Genomic DNA, 16054 nt, shown 5'->3' on the forward strand with positions numbered 1-16054 from the left:
TTGTTCAAATCGATTTCGAAATTACTTTGCCCTGACTCCTCCTGAATTGGAAGCCACTTGCACTATTTATCATATCCTATTTATTCACACACTTCCTCAAAACCCCCATTAACTGACTAGGAAGAAAAACCTTCAAGCTGATTTGATCCAAAAATTCTCATCTCTCGCCACATCGAAATAAAAAGATCATTTGATGCTGAGAGACTGTAAAGGTTTACAATCGAAAAATTTTCTCTCTCTTGTTTTCTCCTTTCATCTTTCTTTTTTTTCTTTACGTGTTGTGTCTACCACAATATATCGGTCCCATACCTCATAAGACTATTGATCGATCTGGAAGGCTATCCTTTTGATCACGAAAGTATGTTTATCCACAGCTTTTCGCCGGACTGGGGCTTGTTTACGTCATCGAGACTGTAGAACTGATGGATTATTCCTGTTACAAGTATATCGGAAGTAGAAAATCTTATGACGTCTGCTGAACGAGTTATGATCATACACCAAACTTGACCATGAGACCCGGGTACCAAGTGGAGCAGCCTCCCCCGAACAATTGGCCTCTTGAAGGGAATATCACTTTTGAAGACGTGTCGCTGACTTATTATCTCTAGGGGGCCTCAAGTACTGAACAACTTTAATCTTCATGTAGAAGGATGGAACAAGTATTGCTGTTGTGGGACGAACGGGGGCCGGCAAGTCATCTCTCATGGCAGCTCTTCTGCGTATGCCAGATGCCCAAGGTGCATAATGATCGATGACGTTCCAATAAACGAAATCAACGTTCAAAAGGCTCGGACAATGTATATCCGTTCTAAGCCAAAGTCCTTTCCTTTCAGTGGATCGTTGAGAGAAAATCTTGATCTCGTAGAGCAGTTTCCAGGATTTCGAGTTATGGCGAGCCTTAGAGATTGTTCAAATGATTAAGAGCTGGTGGAAAGTTTGGAAGTGAAACTAAGATCACCAGTTGTTGGAGCATGGTGCAAACTTCAGTGTAGGAGAACGGCAGTGTTATTTGCTTTGGCTCGGTGTTCATTTTGCATAAAAGGAAAAGTTGTCATCCTAGAATGAACCCACTGCACACGTGGATCCAGACACATGAACAAACAATTTGGCAGGGTAGTGCGAGAGGAAACTGAAGGGGCTCCACAGTAATCATCATAGCTCATCGACTGAACACCATCAAAGACTGTGACTTGATTCTGGTCATGAAAGATGGCGAGATAGATGAGTCCAATAAGTTTGACTCTTTTGCGAATGCATGAACACGTAAAGATGACTAACAAATGAAAAACTACGATCATCGCTAGAATAATTAAGTACAATAATCCATCTTAGAGTATCAAGAATTAAAAGCTTAAAGTTTCTCAGTTACCAGATTGAAGTATTTCAAGCTTTCAAGTATCAAAAATTCAAGCACTAGCCCTTTAATGTCCTTTTTGCTCTCCCCATGGGCACACTTTGTATCATTGAAAACGGGTTAAAGTGCACTTTTTGCTCTTAATTTCAGGAGGCTCCATATGGTTTTCATCCGCAAAAGATCTGGACACGAACATAGCGGGAGCTTAAAAAATGTTAACAAGCAAAACAAGCATTTCTTTTGCTAGCGATGTTTTGTTCCTGTATTTACTTTTACAAATCCAATCCAAGTGTTGATTTCAATCCAGAAAGACTAGAAGTTTTTAGGAAGCTTTTTTTTACCACCCTGAACTCTTACCTTGGGGTAATCATTATATCACGAATTAGTTTAGAAAATCTATGATCCATATATCTATCTACGAGACAAGTAAGCTATAGTTTCAAAGACAGAAGAAACGATCGCTAAGTGAATCGAGCCGCTTCATATTTTTTCTTTTACCTTTAAGATACAGGTGTGTAATAGAAATTTATTGTTTTGTTCACTTCCTGTTTATATTTAATAATTAATTATATATAAATAACGGTCTCAAAAGCATTTTTACTTGTTAAATGTTTAATGATTAGTTTCATATTTCTCGCCGAATTTTAATACTTTTAACAGTTAGATTGTACGAATGAAGTTATTAATCAAGGGTGCTCGATATGTGTAACCTTTTTTTTCTATTTACCTAACATCCGTTTATTTTCGTCCAAAAGAAACAAAACAAGCTAAAGAGTCTCGTCCATTATTTTACACGAAGTAAAAGCAAGGTCGTTTTGTAGAGTTTAGTGACTCTGGTGATTATGAAAAGCTGATCGCAAATACGCTTCTGCTATCAGATAGGCATCGTCTTTTATGTAAGTGGTTTTCGTGCGATATGAAAACTTATGGGAGGGATATTAGATAAATAAAATCCTTTCTGGCTTGCTGATATGTCGGTTGATAATATCCTTGACTGAGAGAATGTCCTCATAATTTCCAAGCTTTGTGACTTGATTTTGGTCATGAAAGATGGCGAGATAGATGAGTTCAACATGTTTGACTCTTACGCGAATGCATGAACACGTTAAGATGACTAATCAAATGAAAAACTACGATCATCGCCAGATTAATTAAGTACGATAAAACCATCTTAGAGTATTTTCAAAAATTGCTTCCTCAACAAGCCCTTTAATGTCCTTTTTGCTCTCCCCATAGGCACACCTTGGATCACTGAAAGTGGGTTGAAGTGCACTTTTTGCTCCTAATTTCAGGAGGCTCCATAAGGTTTTTGACCGCAAAAGATATAGACACGAACATAGCGGGAGCTTAAAGAATGTTAACAAGCAAAAAAAACATTACTTTTGCAAGTGATGTTTTGTTCCTGTATTTACTTGTACACATCCAATCCAAGTGTTGATTTCAATCCAGAGAGACTAGATCGCTCAGTGAAACGAGCTGCTTCATTTTTTTTTTTTTTATAGTTAAGATACATATGTATAATAGAAATTCATTGTTTTGTTTACTTCCTGTTTATATTTGAAACCGACCATTGGCGTTAGTAATAATAACGGTGTTAAAAGCATTTTTACCTGTTAAATGTTTAATGAATAACTTCATCTTTCTCGCTAAATATTAATACTTATAACAGTTTGACAGTACGAATGAAGTTATTAATCACGGGTGCTCGATGTGTTTGTCCTTTTTTTTCTAGTAATCTAACACCCGTTTGTTTTCGTCGAAAAGAAACAAAATCAGCTAAAAAGTTTCATCCATTATTTTAAACGAAGGAAAAGCAAGGTCGTTTTGTAGAGTTTAGTGATACTATTGATTATAAAAAGCTGATCGCAAATACGCTTCCGCTATCAGATAAGCATTGTCTTTTATGTAAGTGGTTTTGGTGCGATATGAAAACTAATGGGAGGGATATTAGATAAACAAACCCTTTCTGGCTTGCTGATATGTCGGTTGACAATATCCTTGACTGAGAGAATGTCCTCAAAATTTCCAACCTTTGCTTCTCGGCCAAATATTCATTTTCCGAACAATCTCTCGTCCACAAACATTATCAGCCGACATACCAGCCGCCTGAGGGGATTTATTTACTAAATATACTTATTGAAGCTCAGTTTTAGAGATGGGAGTCGTTCAACTCATTCCTCAGTTAAAGACAAGTAAGGCTACAATCAAGCTTACCTCTAAGAAACCGTATTGCTGCCATAGTAATCTTTATAGCCAAAGTTAGTTGTTTCCAACCCATAATAATCCTCTCCATCATGACTAGTACTTACTCTTTTTTCTCAACTATTACACATACCTTCTTCGTAGCCGTTTTTCTTTCTGAACCAAAAGTTTTTTTTTTTAGAAAAAGTCAGTCGAATGTTTATTGAATATTTGTAATATAAAGGCGGTAACATGCATAAAAAGAGTTATGTTATTCAGTAATCGCCTACATCAAAGGTTTTTTATAAAGCGAATTTCGGTGTTGAAGTGAGTTCCAAACGAGCAATTCCCAAAAATCAATTATCTTAATCATCCTTAAGATAGAGAATATTCTCTCGTATAACGTCTATCTTTAAGATAAAAACATTTTCTTCAACGTCGATTTTTTATTATGAGATTTCAAAGCTCGTGATGTTTTTCACTTGATTGATAAAAGGCTGATCTAGCGTTAAGTTATTTCGGCTTTCTACAAATAAAGAATATAACGACAATGAACAGCTTTTGTTCTAAGCACGAATTTTTAAACCCGTAAATTAGGTGTCTCTCCTTCTGGAACAACAACAAAACACTCCTCTGAGTTTCATAGAATTTTAATAGCAAGGCTTTCATCGCACCGAACGCGAGATTTTAAGACTGAGGAATGTGAATTGAGGAATATCCTAATTTTACTAGTTTCACTAATAATTTCTGAAGTTCAAGAGACCTATTCTCTAAAGTGTTGTTGAGCTGCCCTTTTTTACAATGAGTTTTGAAGTTTCGAAATTCAACTACATTTTATCCCACAGTTTCAATTCAAGCAAGAATGTGCGTAATCTTCTACTTGACGAGGTTTTAATAATTAGCCAACAAAGTTGATTTATCTTGAAAGGATTTACGTCACAGTTTGTGAACATTTTGTTAATTTTCACTAACCTTGACCGTCTTTGTTTACCGTTGCCTCTTTACACTGATATGCTTTCATATATCATGTCATGCAATAAAGTTCTGGAACATAAAAGTTCAGTAAAAATGTCTCACAACCTTTCTCCTTTAAGGCAAAGTTTCTAGGTTTATCCTCTTAGTAGTACTACGCAACCACTTAATAAGGAGTGAAAATAAGGTATCTAGCAGAGTAGAACTTTGTTGTTGTTGCATGACTAGTTATTAAACAAGAGGTCCGAAAAAGACATTTACTCCAAAGACCGGCACTTCATTACATTCCTCTCTCGTGTTGTGCTTCGACTGTGGCTGGTGGAATACTATAATACTAAAAATAAAGTAATAGTAATAATAATATATGGTAGATTCAGAGTAAAAAGTAAAAGCTTCCCCCAAAACTGATACGCTCCTTTAATTTAATGGTCATAGTCACAGAATTAAGAACGTTGCAAGTGCAATAGAGTCTGCAATATGTATTCCTTCTAGGTCCGATGTAATCATGTTCGTGTACATTACTCAAGCGTAATAGCTCCCGGCTGTCTTTTGTGTGATATCGGCATGCGCTAAAATCAGGAACGCCGGAACACCAGAACGTACCAATGAAATTTGATTACAATAAGTTAAAAAAATATTTGGAAAAGTAAAACTCCATTTCTATGTAGCTCGTGCTCTTCGTGCGTCAAGTCCGCCACCCTAGTTTTCCGCTGACCAGTAAACCCGATGAAATCATTTTGCTTTCCTGGTGGACAAACTCTCCTAGCTTTTGCATATTATAATAGCGCTCGGTCGTCAACTCTTAGAATTAGTACGATTAATAATAGACTAAATGCCCGGCAGTCAGAAATTTTCACTAAAATAAATTAATTGTTACTCAAATTAAAAATATTGAATTCTTTAACGTGTAATTAAAAAGTTCTTTCGAAATAAAGGACAATGGTGTCTTATCTTCCTTCAGGAGTCCATTACTTAATGAGTTCCGGGTACCACTCAACACATCCCAAATACACTGCAGGTTACAAGGTATTAATTTTTTAGACCATTGAACAAGAAATATTAAATAGAAAATTGTTTTTATTTCTGCCGAAGCTTGCTACTCCTTAATCGTAGTTCGGTCTCGAATGAGTTTCATTTGTGGTACAGCGGTTTTTAACTAGGTAGAGCCATCATTTTTTCATAATAGGCAAGTCTACCATACACTAAATTCACAGAAACCAAGGTTTAGGGTTCATTTTTTTTCTGAGAGACAAGAGGCAAGAGGGCTTTGTTCATTATGCCCACAAAAAAATATTAACGGGGATTTAAAAAACAGTCATAAGGAAAATTGTGTTTATTTATTGAGACCAAGGTATTCAAATCATTTTTTAGAGAAGAAATTATACAAAAAGGAACTAATAATGTATTTAAATGAGTAATGGTAATAGGACTGAGTGGAGTCCAATTCAGCCTGTAATCATACGAGTGATGACGAAATCAGAGAACCAAGCAGCGGGAGTCCGATTTGTTTATCACGAGTATGATTACAGATCGAATTGGACGAAATGAGGGCTTATTACCCATTAATCATAAAAATTACACTATCCGAGAAAAGAAGAATAGCCTATTTATGAAAGAAAGAGAAATTTTGCAGTAAAAGACCGACAAAAGAGGTAATTTAGGAGTCTGTACACTGTTTCTATGGTGATTGAAACTAAGGTTCTGATTGGTTGATTTAAACTGAATGTGATTGACTTATTAGATTGTCCGATAACAAACTGTCCGTTAACAGCTTGGCCAGTACATTAGTGATTATAGGAGTTATTCAAACCAATCACAATCTAGGAAATTGTAATTTTTATGAATAGATCAGTGATAGCTCTAAGAACCTAGCTGCAAACAGTTGCAATACTGGCAACAGTGCACTCAAAATCTTGGAGCTCTTTGGCCCGTGTTTGATGGTCTGAAAGCCTTCAAGGGTAAAACATTTTCTTGTTATTCTAGTTGTCACTGATAGATGGAATAGATGGCCTGGATAGATACTTTTTTACTCTATTTTTGCTGAGAAAACTTGAAATATGGTCAAAAATTGGGGTACGTATTATACATAGGCGCGTATTATATACGGGTAAATACGGTTATATACATAGCAGCCAGGAAGTAAACGCAACAAACACTTTTTAAACTATTCCAAGATCATGATCTATTAAAAAGATCATGATCTGCGAACAGGGGATGAAAACAAAACTGGAATGCGATTAACATAGTTCTATCTTCGTTGAGTAGGCATCCATTTTGTCTGCTGCCGGGGCGAAATCAAGCTGCAAAAGGTCTACAGCCCCATCTTCTGTCTGAGAAGGGAACACATTCTACTCTGGAACCACTATCCAACTTGTCGTCGTTGGGTTGGCATCCATTTTGTCTGGTGCCGAGGCGAAATCAAGCTGCAAAAGGGTCTACAGCCCCATCTTCTGTCTGAGAGGGGAACACATACTACTCTGGAACCACTATCCAACTTGTCGTCGTTGGGTTGGCATCCATTTTTTCTGGTGCCGAGGCGAAATCAAACTGCAAAAGGTCTACAGCCTCATCTTCTGTCTCAGAGGGGAACACATGCTTCCAGGGAATCACTAGCCAACTTGTCGTCGTTGGATAGGCATCCATTTTGTCTGGTGCCGAGGCGAAATCAAGCTGCAATGGGCCTGCGGCCGCATCTGCTTCAGTGGAGAAGACATTTTTCTCTATGATATAATGTTCCTCTGGCAACAGGAAGGATAGCAGGAGTCTGTAAACAGGTTCTACACCCAGGAGGACACAAATCATAGACCCAGGGAGTATCGTCCGCTGAAATTGCGATCACATATGATGTTTGAACCCAGCAGTCAAGTTGTGTCTTCTAATCATTTAGATAAGGGTAGTCCCCGACGAAAAGGACTTATGGCGGTCACGGTGATGAAGGTATCTACAACCGAAGTGGAAGCCATCATCAGAGTTATTTGAATAACTTTGACGATGAATGCCACTTAGCTTTTCGAAACTTCGGTTACTGTAACCGATGAAGTTCCTTTTCTACCAGGCGATCAGACTCCACGATCATTCTTATCCCCAATTATTGGAGTCAAGACCCTCCCAGTTTTTTCTGTGATGATATGCATTCCCTTAGCTCTATAATGTTATTCAACTATGTCTGACGCATTAGCGGCCGGCAATTCATGACTTTAAAATTACACCTGAATGACCGAACTCATTTTCGTTAATTCCCTTCTTTTGCCTCCACTATTCAAACTTGGTACACCAACAAAGGCCTTTGGTTCACATAAAACTCTCTCTCATTTTATCTGGCCACCAATTTCTTTGTGCAACCAATTTAAAAGTAACCGTCTTGTTTCTTACACCCAACCTTGATTAAAAAACTTTCTCAAATTAAGTGACCAATCCTTAACATCTTTAGCGACCGCAACAAATTTTGCCCCTCAAAACTACAGCAAACTATTCTATATTTTTCTCTAAGTGGGCCGCAAGATTCAGATGGGTTGTTATCTCCAAACACAAAATTACTTGTTAATCTATTCAAAACTCATAGCTTAACACATTATGGATCGTATACGAAATCTTGATGTTTTTTTTCGACTTCAGACGTGCATGTTTCACAAAAATGGATATGCGAGTAGTACAAGTTCCATGTAAAAATGAAGTGCATATTTTCCCTATTTTAACTGGGGTGGCAATGTAGTTATAACAGGTGAATCTACTTCCTGTTTTGATTTTTCTTCCTAAGAAACCACTTTCCTGAACTCCTTTTCCAAAGGTGGTTACTCAAAAAAGAGCTCATCATGACTGCCTTTCCACAAAAAAAAACCAACATTGTGAGAGAAGATTATTTATTGTTGTAGTTTTCCAGTGAAAAATGAGACATTTCGAAGGCTAAAAGTTAGAAAAAACTATGTGATGTAATCACTCAAAAAACGTCACCAGAATAAGGAAAAAGAAAAGAGTCGATTTACAGACAGATTAGGTTTAATTTCCTTTGTTAAAGACTAAATGATAATTGGCCGAATAATATTTGATAAAAAAAAAACTTCACATCGCATCATAAAGTATTAAATGTTGAAATACCTCTGAGCGGACGTTACTAAAGAGATAATGCGTCGAGGTCTTTGTGATCTCCTCAAAAATTGCCGCCGTATCATGTCTCCCAGCCCTGTGCTCTTCTTGCAATGATTGAAAGTCAATCTGCCACTCTAAGTTAGTGTCCTGGAAATATAAATATTTGATCTGAATGTACCGTGACTACATGACGTCAAACTTAAAAAAAAAGGACTCACCATTACTGATGTAAACCTACGCTATATGTATCATAGCGGTTGGAGGGTGTTTTCCATCGCGTCATGAAATGATTACCTCATCAGACTCATCATCTTAAGGGACGTAAGGTACCTTATTATCACTTTTTTTCGCGAGACTTAATTTTCGCGATTTCCGCGATTTAAAAAAATTCGCAAAATTAAAATCCCGCGAAAAAAACGTGCCGCGAAATTTAGAGAACTTTATAAAATATTTTATTTAAGCTTTCCGTCTTTTAGGATTTCACACACTAGTAGATGGCTCAAATTTCAGTTCAACGCATGCCCTTGTTCCTCATCATCTGACTCATCTTGCTGAATTAGTTCCTGTAACACTTCCTCGGTACAGTCTTCAAATTTGCCGTCGACATCTGGCTCCTTATAGTTGTCTGTAATCAGCTGCTTGAGCCTCTTCATGATGGCTTCATTCTTTTCGGAAGCGTCGATCTCCGCCATCAATTTCACTGGAATTTCCAGCCCCCCTTGTACAATTGGCGATATTCGGGGGTTTTTGTCCACAATTTCGACACTGACAACACCTCCCCTCAAGAGAAAAAAGCGATTTATTCTAGAAATCGCCCTTGGTAAATGACCAATGGTGCAGTCGGCGAGCCGTCCAGGGAGTCGCTTCATCGCGGCTATAGCATAGCGATCAAAAGGATTTTTTCTTTCGTGGCAGCACCTCAAAACCTCACCAACAATGGGGCTTCCACACTTCAAGTATGCAAGTGAAAATGGCAATTCCACGGCAATCAAACACTTCAAGGCAGAAATCCCCAATTTGAAAGAGGGCACAGTCCGGACCTTCAAGCAGGCCTACCAGAAGAAACTAAAAGAGGAAAAAAAGGAGGGAAATGAAGCAGCCAAAGTTCTCTCCATACTACACGACACAAGTGGCCGGCCGGCCACCAACACTTCGTGAACTGGACGGCAAATTAATTTCCCTCCTTCATAGTATAAGAAGCCGAGGGGGCGTATTAAATTTCTCTGTGGTAAAAGCTTCTGCTTTGTCACTGGTTAATAGTAATCCATCTGCAAATTTTTCAGGATTTGAGGCTACGGCACCCTGGGTTAGGTCTATTTATAAGCGGTGCAATTTCTCACGCCGAGCAGGAACCACCACCCGCCCGCCAGTACCACGTGGGATTTATGAAGAATGCAAGCTTACTTATCTCACAGATATCAACAGGGCCATCACACAACATAACATTCCCCCTGAACTGGTAATTAACGCTGATCAAACTCCTTGCTCTTACGTTTCAGTTAGAAGAATGACAATGGCCACGTGCAATTCTTCTGCGGTGCCCATAAAAGGCCTAACCGACAAGAGGAATATTACTTTAACTTTCGTTATTTCGTTGTCTGGCTCTTTTTTGCCGATGCAGATCATTTACCAGGGGAAAACCGATGCCAGCCAGCCAAGGGGATTTAAATTTCCAAATGGATTTGCAATTTCGCAGAATCCATATCAGTACTTGAACGAGCAGGAAACTCTTTTTCTGATAGATGAGATAATCAAGCCGTATGTTGAGACCACAAGGAAAGAGTTTAAGCCGCAACCAACACAGAAGGCGCTACTTATCTGGGGTGTTTTCAAGGGTAAAAGACCGACAAAGTTTTGTCGAAGTTGGCAACCTTGAATACCGAGGTTGTGTCAGTACCTGCCGGTATGTGACATTTTTTCCAGCCCCTGGATTTAACTGTGAATGGAGAGGCAAAGTGTTTTATGAAGGATACGTTTACAACTTGGTATTCCGCCGAAGTTCAGAAACAAATGGAGTCAGGGAACAGCACTGACGAGATTGAGGTCGATTTAAGGCTCTCTGTGCTAAAGCCGTTACATGCCACCTGGCTGGTGAGCCTTTACAACCACTTGACAGGCAGTGTGGAAAAGCGGCACATTGCAAAAGGATGGAGCAAAGCCGGAATATCCGAACTTGTTCAAGGGAAGGCAACCTTATCGCCTGAAGATCCATTCGAAAACATTGAGGCGATCCTTTTCTAAAAGCTACTTGGCAGTGCCATCGAGTAAAATTGTATCTCGGTTGCCTGTATCAGTGTACTTTTAAAAGATGTTACTAAGTTGCTGACATTTGAGGCTGGCGTTTGAGGTTTATATTCCTTTATTGTTAAATAAAATACAGGAATGGAAGATTAAAAAACGAGCACCAGTTACTCGATTGGCGAAATGTAATTATCTTGAAAAACGGTGATTCGTCAAAATCGCGAATTTTAAATCCTGCGAAATATTTTCATTCCAAATTCGCGAAATTAAAGTGGCGCGAAAATAAGTGATAATAAGGTTATGATGGTGGAGGTTTTAATTGTGGTGTTAATCGTAGTGATGGCGGTGTTGGCAGTATCATTAGTTTAGTTTGGTAATGATTCCAGTGGGCTTGGAGATTAGAGATGAAGGAATTAGGTCACAGTGATAATGATGGACACGATTATAAGGAAAGATTATCATGCTGGTAAATTTGGGAAAGCTTTTTCGATTACCTGGTTTCCAGGACGTACATAAACAGTTATTTTGAGTCGAAATACACGGGCCTCGAGGAGATCGTTGATTTCCACCTGGTGGAATCTGAAAGCACATTCTTTCCATACTGCAGTGATCTTGTAATTATGATACCTGCGGGATTTTTCCTGAAAGGAGACAACATAAAGTAAAAGCCTTCACTTAATAAAGTCAATAATTTTGTACAACTAAACTCACTCAAAACTTGACCATCTATTACAATAATTGATATTGATAGAGTATCTGGTCATTTCACCAGATTCATTTAGCCTTAACGCTAAAGCTCTTACCACCACCCTTGAAAATGAGTCATCAAAAATGGTTGGTTTCAAGCGGAACAGTCCACACGCTGACAAAGATATTTACAGAAGTATTAAGAAGGCTTAAGGTTTTGCATTTTGCGGTGATCTTTGCCCGATTAACTTATGAATAACCGTCTTTCTACTCCAATATTGATTCAAAAACGTTTTCAAGTTAAGCGGCCCATCCGTAAAACTCTTACGCGACCGCAAAAAATTTCGACCCAAAAATATAGCAAACTATTTTGTTGTATGTTTCTGGTGGACGACCATCCAAAAACTTCGAGAAGATTGTCATCTGCAAACGCCAAAATTAGCATCAAACTGTGGTTCGACTTCAACAATTGTAAAACGCTGAGCACATTCTTGATCTCTTAAGAAATCTTGATGTTTCGTTCGATTTCAGATTTCAGCGTATAATTATTTTAGCTTTCATGATGAAAGTTCTGCTCGCGCTTAAAGTCCATCAAATTTAAGCGGCGCTAGCTCTAAGGTCAATGTAATCAAACGGAAAGAGAGAAGTGTGGTCAAATTTCTAATCACGCCATACAAAGAGCTCAACGATCATCTGAACAATTCTAAGAGTAGTCGCGGAAAGATAACTGAATGGGAGAAGATTTTTGTCTTTAATACTGAAGGCTGCAGAACGGCTTGTCTTGAAAGTGTCAGGAGTTTCAATCAAGGCCGACCAAACGGAGATGACTCATCTAAAAATTTCGATTTTTTAGCCACTTGCAATAGACCAACGAAGCGTGACATAATCAGTTGATATTCTAATTGCTTTCAAGAGAACATGTCATCTATATCGATCTAGTAATTTACCACATTGGCAGCGCTAGTGGGAAAATAAGGTTTTTCATCTTTTCGTTACAAATGGCGAGGGTCAAAAATTGTTTTAATACTAACCGAATTCTATCACAAGGTTCTCGTTCGAAGTTAGAATAAATAAAATACCTCAGTATGAGTTGAAACGAAATCACGAGAACCACTGCTGTTGAATTTCCAGTGTCCACAATTTGCCATCCATTTGACAGTGGCTACATCTCGGTAAATCAGTCGCGAGACTTCATCATGGAAAGCTGTACTCAAAAAATTGGTGATTTTCATATATTCGTCCTTATGTAAGGAGAAATTGAAAATCTGAGCTACATAGCAGATTGCTATGTTAATTATTAAAACTGCTGATCCGTTCGTATACGAGGTCTCGGATTCATAAATGAGGACGCAATTTCCAGATCTGGCGTAACAATATGCTATCACCGATATGTCCAACCAAAGGACGGCAATGTTAAAGTAATTCCACATGTTTAAGAATGCATTCCTCTTCCTCTTTACATTCATGCGCTGTAACGTGCGGGATGGATGGATTCGTTGTAATCGCTTGTGGGCAAGTATATTCACGAGAACAAGATAGGCCCAGCTAAGTAAACACAACCAGATGAAATTGATATCTACGACAAATGCTCCAAGAGCAGTAGAGCCGGCAATGTGTATTTCTTCCGTCATAACTCGTTCGCGTGACTCAAGTTCGTGTGCTTGAATCACGCGTAATAGCTTCCGACTGAAAAGTCACTTTTTCGGAATCCTGTCGAAATATCTCAGGTAACACATTAAAACAGACACAAGGTGCCTCGAACGCCTCTTTGTGCCTTTTTTCGCTCGGAAAACTGTTTTAAATGCAGCTTCGTGAGTCATCCGCCATAAACGCTTCGGATTTTATCATGTGACCTGATACGTCACACGTGTGTACACTAACAACCTAATCAAAGTAAATATGGTGGATAGTAGTTCGAGCAAGTGCGGTTCGATTTCGGGGTTTGAGTATTCGGATTTTGAGGCCTCAATGGAAGGTGCAAGTAATGATAGGGCTTATGAGCCTGTTGGTTAAATCAGGCCTTAGCGACTTGAACCGCCAGGACGAACCGTAAATAGGATGCGAGAGTCAGAAGAGGACCAAGAGCCCGTGCACCGCGCCGCCTCAATCAAGAAAGCGACGAACGGTGAGTGTATTACGCTTGTAAATGAAGTATCTGAAAATCATTCACTAATCAAATATAGGAGCGATCAAGTAAAGAAAACCAAATGTGCCGACTCTTGAATTCCACGGAAGCTACGTGTTTTTGTGCTACTCGCATACACCTTCCGAAGCTTTGGTTTCACAGACTGTGAAAATATAAACATACACGTTTGTGGAGGTACATTGGACGGATTCATTTTTGAGAGTATTTTTCCAAATTATACTTGTTTCAACGCGTTTGTATTGGTTTAATGTTTTCATGAACTGAATTTGGCGAACGATGAAAGATTTCTCAGCTTTTACTGTGAAACACAATACAGCAAAAAGTAGCATTCATTCATGTAGAAATTAACATCCTCTTGATATTAACTTATTGTTAAGTTAGTTTTCCCCTTTTGTGGTCATTGCACCTTGTTTATAACCTAAAGTCTGAGTTATCTCTAAGGTTTGTGACAGTTACAGGGCTGATAACTGTTCATTTTGGTGAAACCAATCATACAACTTGTGTTCTCTATATCTTCTATTCAACATTGCGATAAAAATTGCTACTGCACTGATCTTTTCTTACAAGGTGTCAGTAAGGAAATTGCCAATCAATGTAGAGGAAGGAAGAAAACATCTGCTGTCAATAAGTAGATGTAGTGAAAAATAATTTGGAGGCTGTTACGGAGGAATAGCTGCAAGCAGAACCCAGATGCATTGTGCAGCATCCAGGAGAAGGAGACGCTTGAGTAGAAGGAACTGCGGACTTTGTGTCGCTGACTCGGTTCGCTGTTTCGACCAAGACACTGCGTTTTATACTGTGGGTGTGCTTTAAAGGTTTCCTCTCTCGGGCTTTCGGCTTGTTTTATTTCACGGTAAACGAGCGTGAGTAATTTTCTGTTCACTCAGCTGACAGTAGCACATTTTTTAAACGAGTAACCTTGCGGACAAGATTGATTTCATTATGATTTCCGGCCGCAAAAGAGAAACAACGCTTGAGTGTAACGCTCATAACAAGGCGTTTCTTGTAACTTCGGTTTACAGCATTTTTCTGTTATTTTTCACTTCCTTTGGAAATGAAACTTAGGCACACGAATGCACTATATATGCTGTTTGATGTTAGTTGTAATCATCTCTGAAGAAGTCTCAGCTAGAGACGAAACGCGTCGGAAGAAATAAACAAAAAGTTACAACAGCGAGAAGTCTTCTTTTGTGCTTCTCACTAGACTCCGTTAAAAATTATACAGAACGGACAAATCTTTTACATTTTCGGAACGTGTAAAAAGCGTTTCGTTCACGAAACCAGATGAAGACCTCCTACAATAAGCGACAGCACTTTGCGCTTATGTCACGCTGACTAGAACCGATGGGCTTGAGGTCACAGCGATATACACCGGAAAAATCTTGAGTTAAATGCTTTATGGCTTGAACTAAAAAATATTTCTTTAAGTAACGGACTCGATAATGGCTAAGAGTAAAAAAAATATATATGTATATATATAGTTTTTTTTAATCGTTGTTTGGCATGGCTGCAATTTTACTTGGCTCTGAATACAGATTCGCGATACGTCGGGTTTCGAATAATTAAACGAGAAATATTTTATAGAAAATTGTCGCTATTAACGCTGAGACTTGTTACTCCTCAACCGCAATACTTCACTTAATGATGTTTTATCCTATTGCGAGTCTTAAAAAAGCTTTTATAGACTTAAATCACTCGTCAAACATAAGTTGGCCTTATAAGTTTCGTTTATTTTTTAGACCGCTTCGTGTGCATTGTTAGATCGAATTTTCGAAAATGCACGCAATTTGTCGGCCGGCTATTCTAGAAGTTCGCCGAAACCACAACATGTTTTTATGCTCCATGCTCTTCTACCCTATTTTATTCAGTCTGGATAAAAATATCCTGGGAAAGAAGTCGGAATTTTGCGCTGAGCCGAGATAAAAAGTTGCATAAAGATTACGTCGAATTCAATCCTTTATTCCTAGGAACTAGACCCTGTGAGCAGCGTAACTGGGATACCTGGATGGTATTGGATCCTTGGGATCAAATGTAGTGATACTACGGGTGTCGGAATTGTATACTGAAATAGTGAGCTCCAGTCTGGCCAAGGGCATACACCTATTTCAAAAAAGGTTGTCATCAGGTGATAAGTGACAAGTCATTCCAAGACGGAAAGGAATCATGGGTCTTTTGCTAATTGATAACCTGATGGTTATTTTCTGGCCGACAGCCAATTGATAGGGTTTCTCAAGGAGCTGTTTTTCACAATTACCAATAGATGTATGATGCATATACTATTCTCTCATTATCATCAAGGATGTGACAATAAAAAGACAAAAGGTTTTTATGTACTATTGTTTGATCTCCTTCAGGGTAAAGTGTGTCATTGGGAGTGACGTTGATTG

General features: G+C 38.5%; 1 protein-coding gene across 1 annotated transcript; it reads right to left on the reverse strand.

Moving 5' to 3' along the window:
* Window positions 1-6813: 6813 nt before the first annotated feature.
* LOC131784320 (uncharacterized) lies at window positions 6814-13703 on the reverse strand. The gene is made up of 4 exons (XM_066161037.1): window positions 12601-13703; window positions 11329-11475; window positions 8603-8740; window positions 6814-7330 (listed from the first exon to the last, which is right to left on the reverse strand). Exons 1-4 carry the CDS (start codon window positions 13150-13152, stop codon window positions 6980-6982), a joined length of 1188 nt encoding a protein of 395 aa, XP_066017134.1. The 5' UTR covers window positions 13153-13703; the 3' UTR covers window positions 6814-6979.
* Between the last annotated feature and the right edge of the window lie 2351 nt (window positions 13704-16054).

The sequence above is a fragment of the Pocillopora verrucosa genome, chromosome 14, assembly GCF_036669915.1.
Source record: "Pocillopora verrucosa isolate sample1 chromosome 14, ASM3666991v2, whole genome shotgun sequence".
NCBI lineage: Eukaryota > Metazoa > Cnidaria > Anthozoa > Scleractinia > Pocilloporidae > Pocillopora > Pocillopora verrucosa.

What these genes read in the sequence shown, in the direction of transcription:
- LOC131784320 (XM_066161037.1), bottom strand. Translation starts at nt 13,152, where the DNA reads ATGACGGAAGAAATACACATTGCCGGCTCTACTGCTCTTGGAGCATTT. An exon ending in TCGTTTCAACTCATACTGAG is followed by an intron (nt 11,476 to 12,600) that starts GTATTTTATTTA and finishes GTCTCCTTTCAG; the next exon opens with GAAAAATCCCGCAGGTATCA. An exon ending in ATGTACGTCCTGGAAACCAG is followed by an intron (nt 8,741 to 11,328) that starts GTAATCGAAAAA and finishes TTATATTTCCAG; the next exon opens with GACACTAACTTAGAGTGGCA.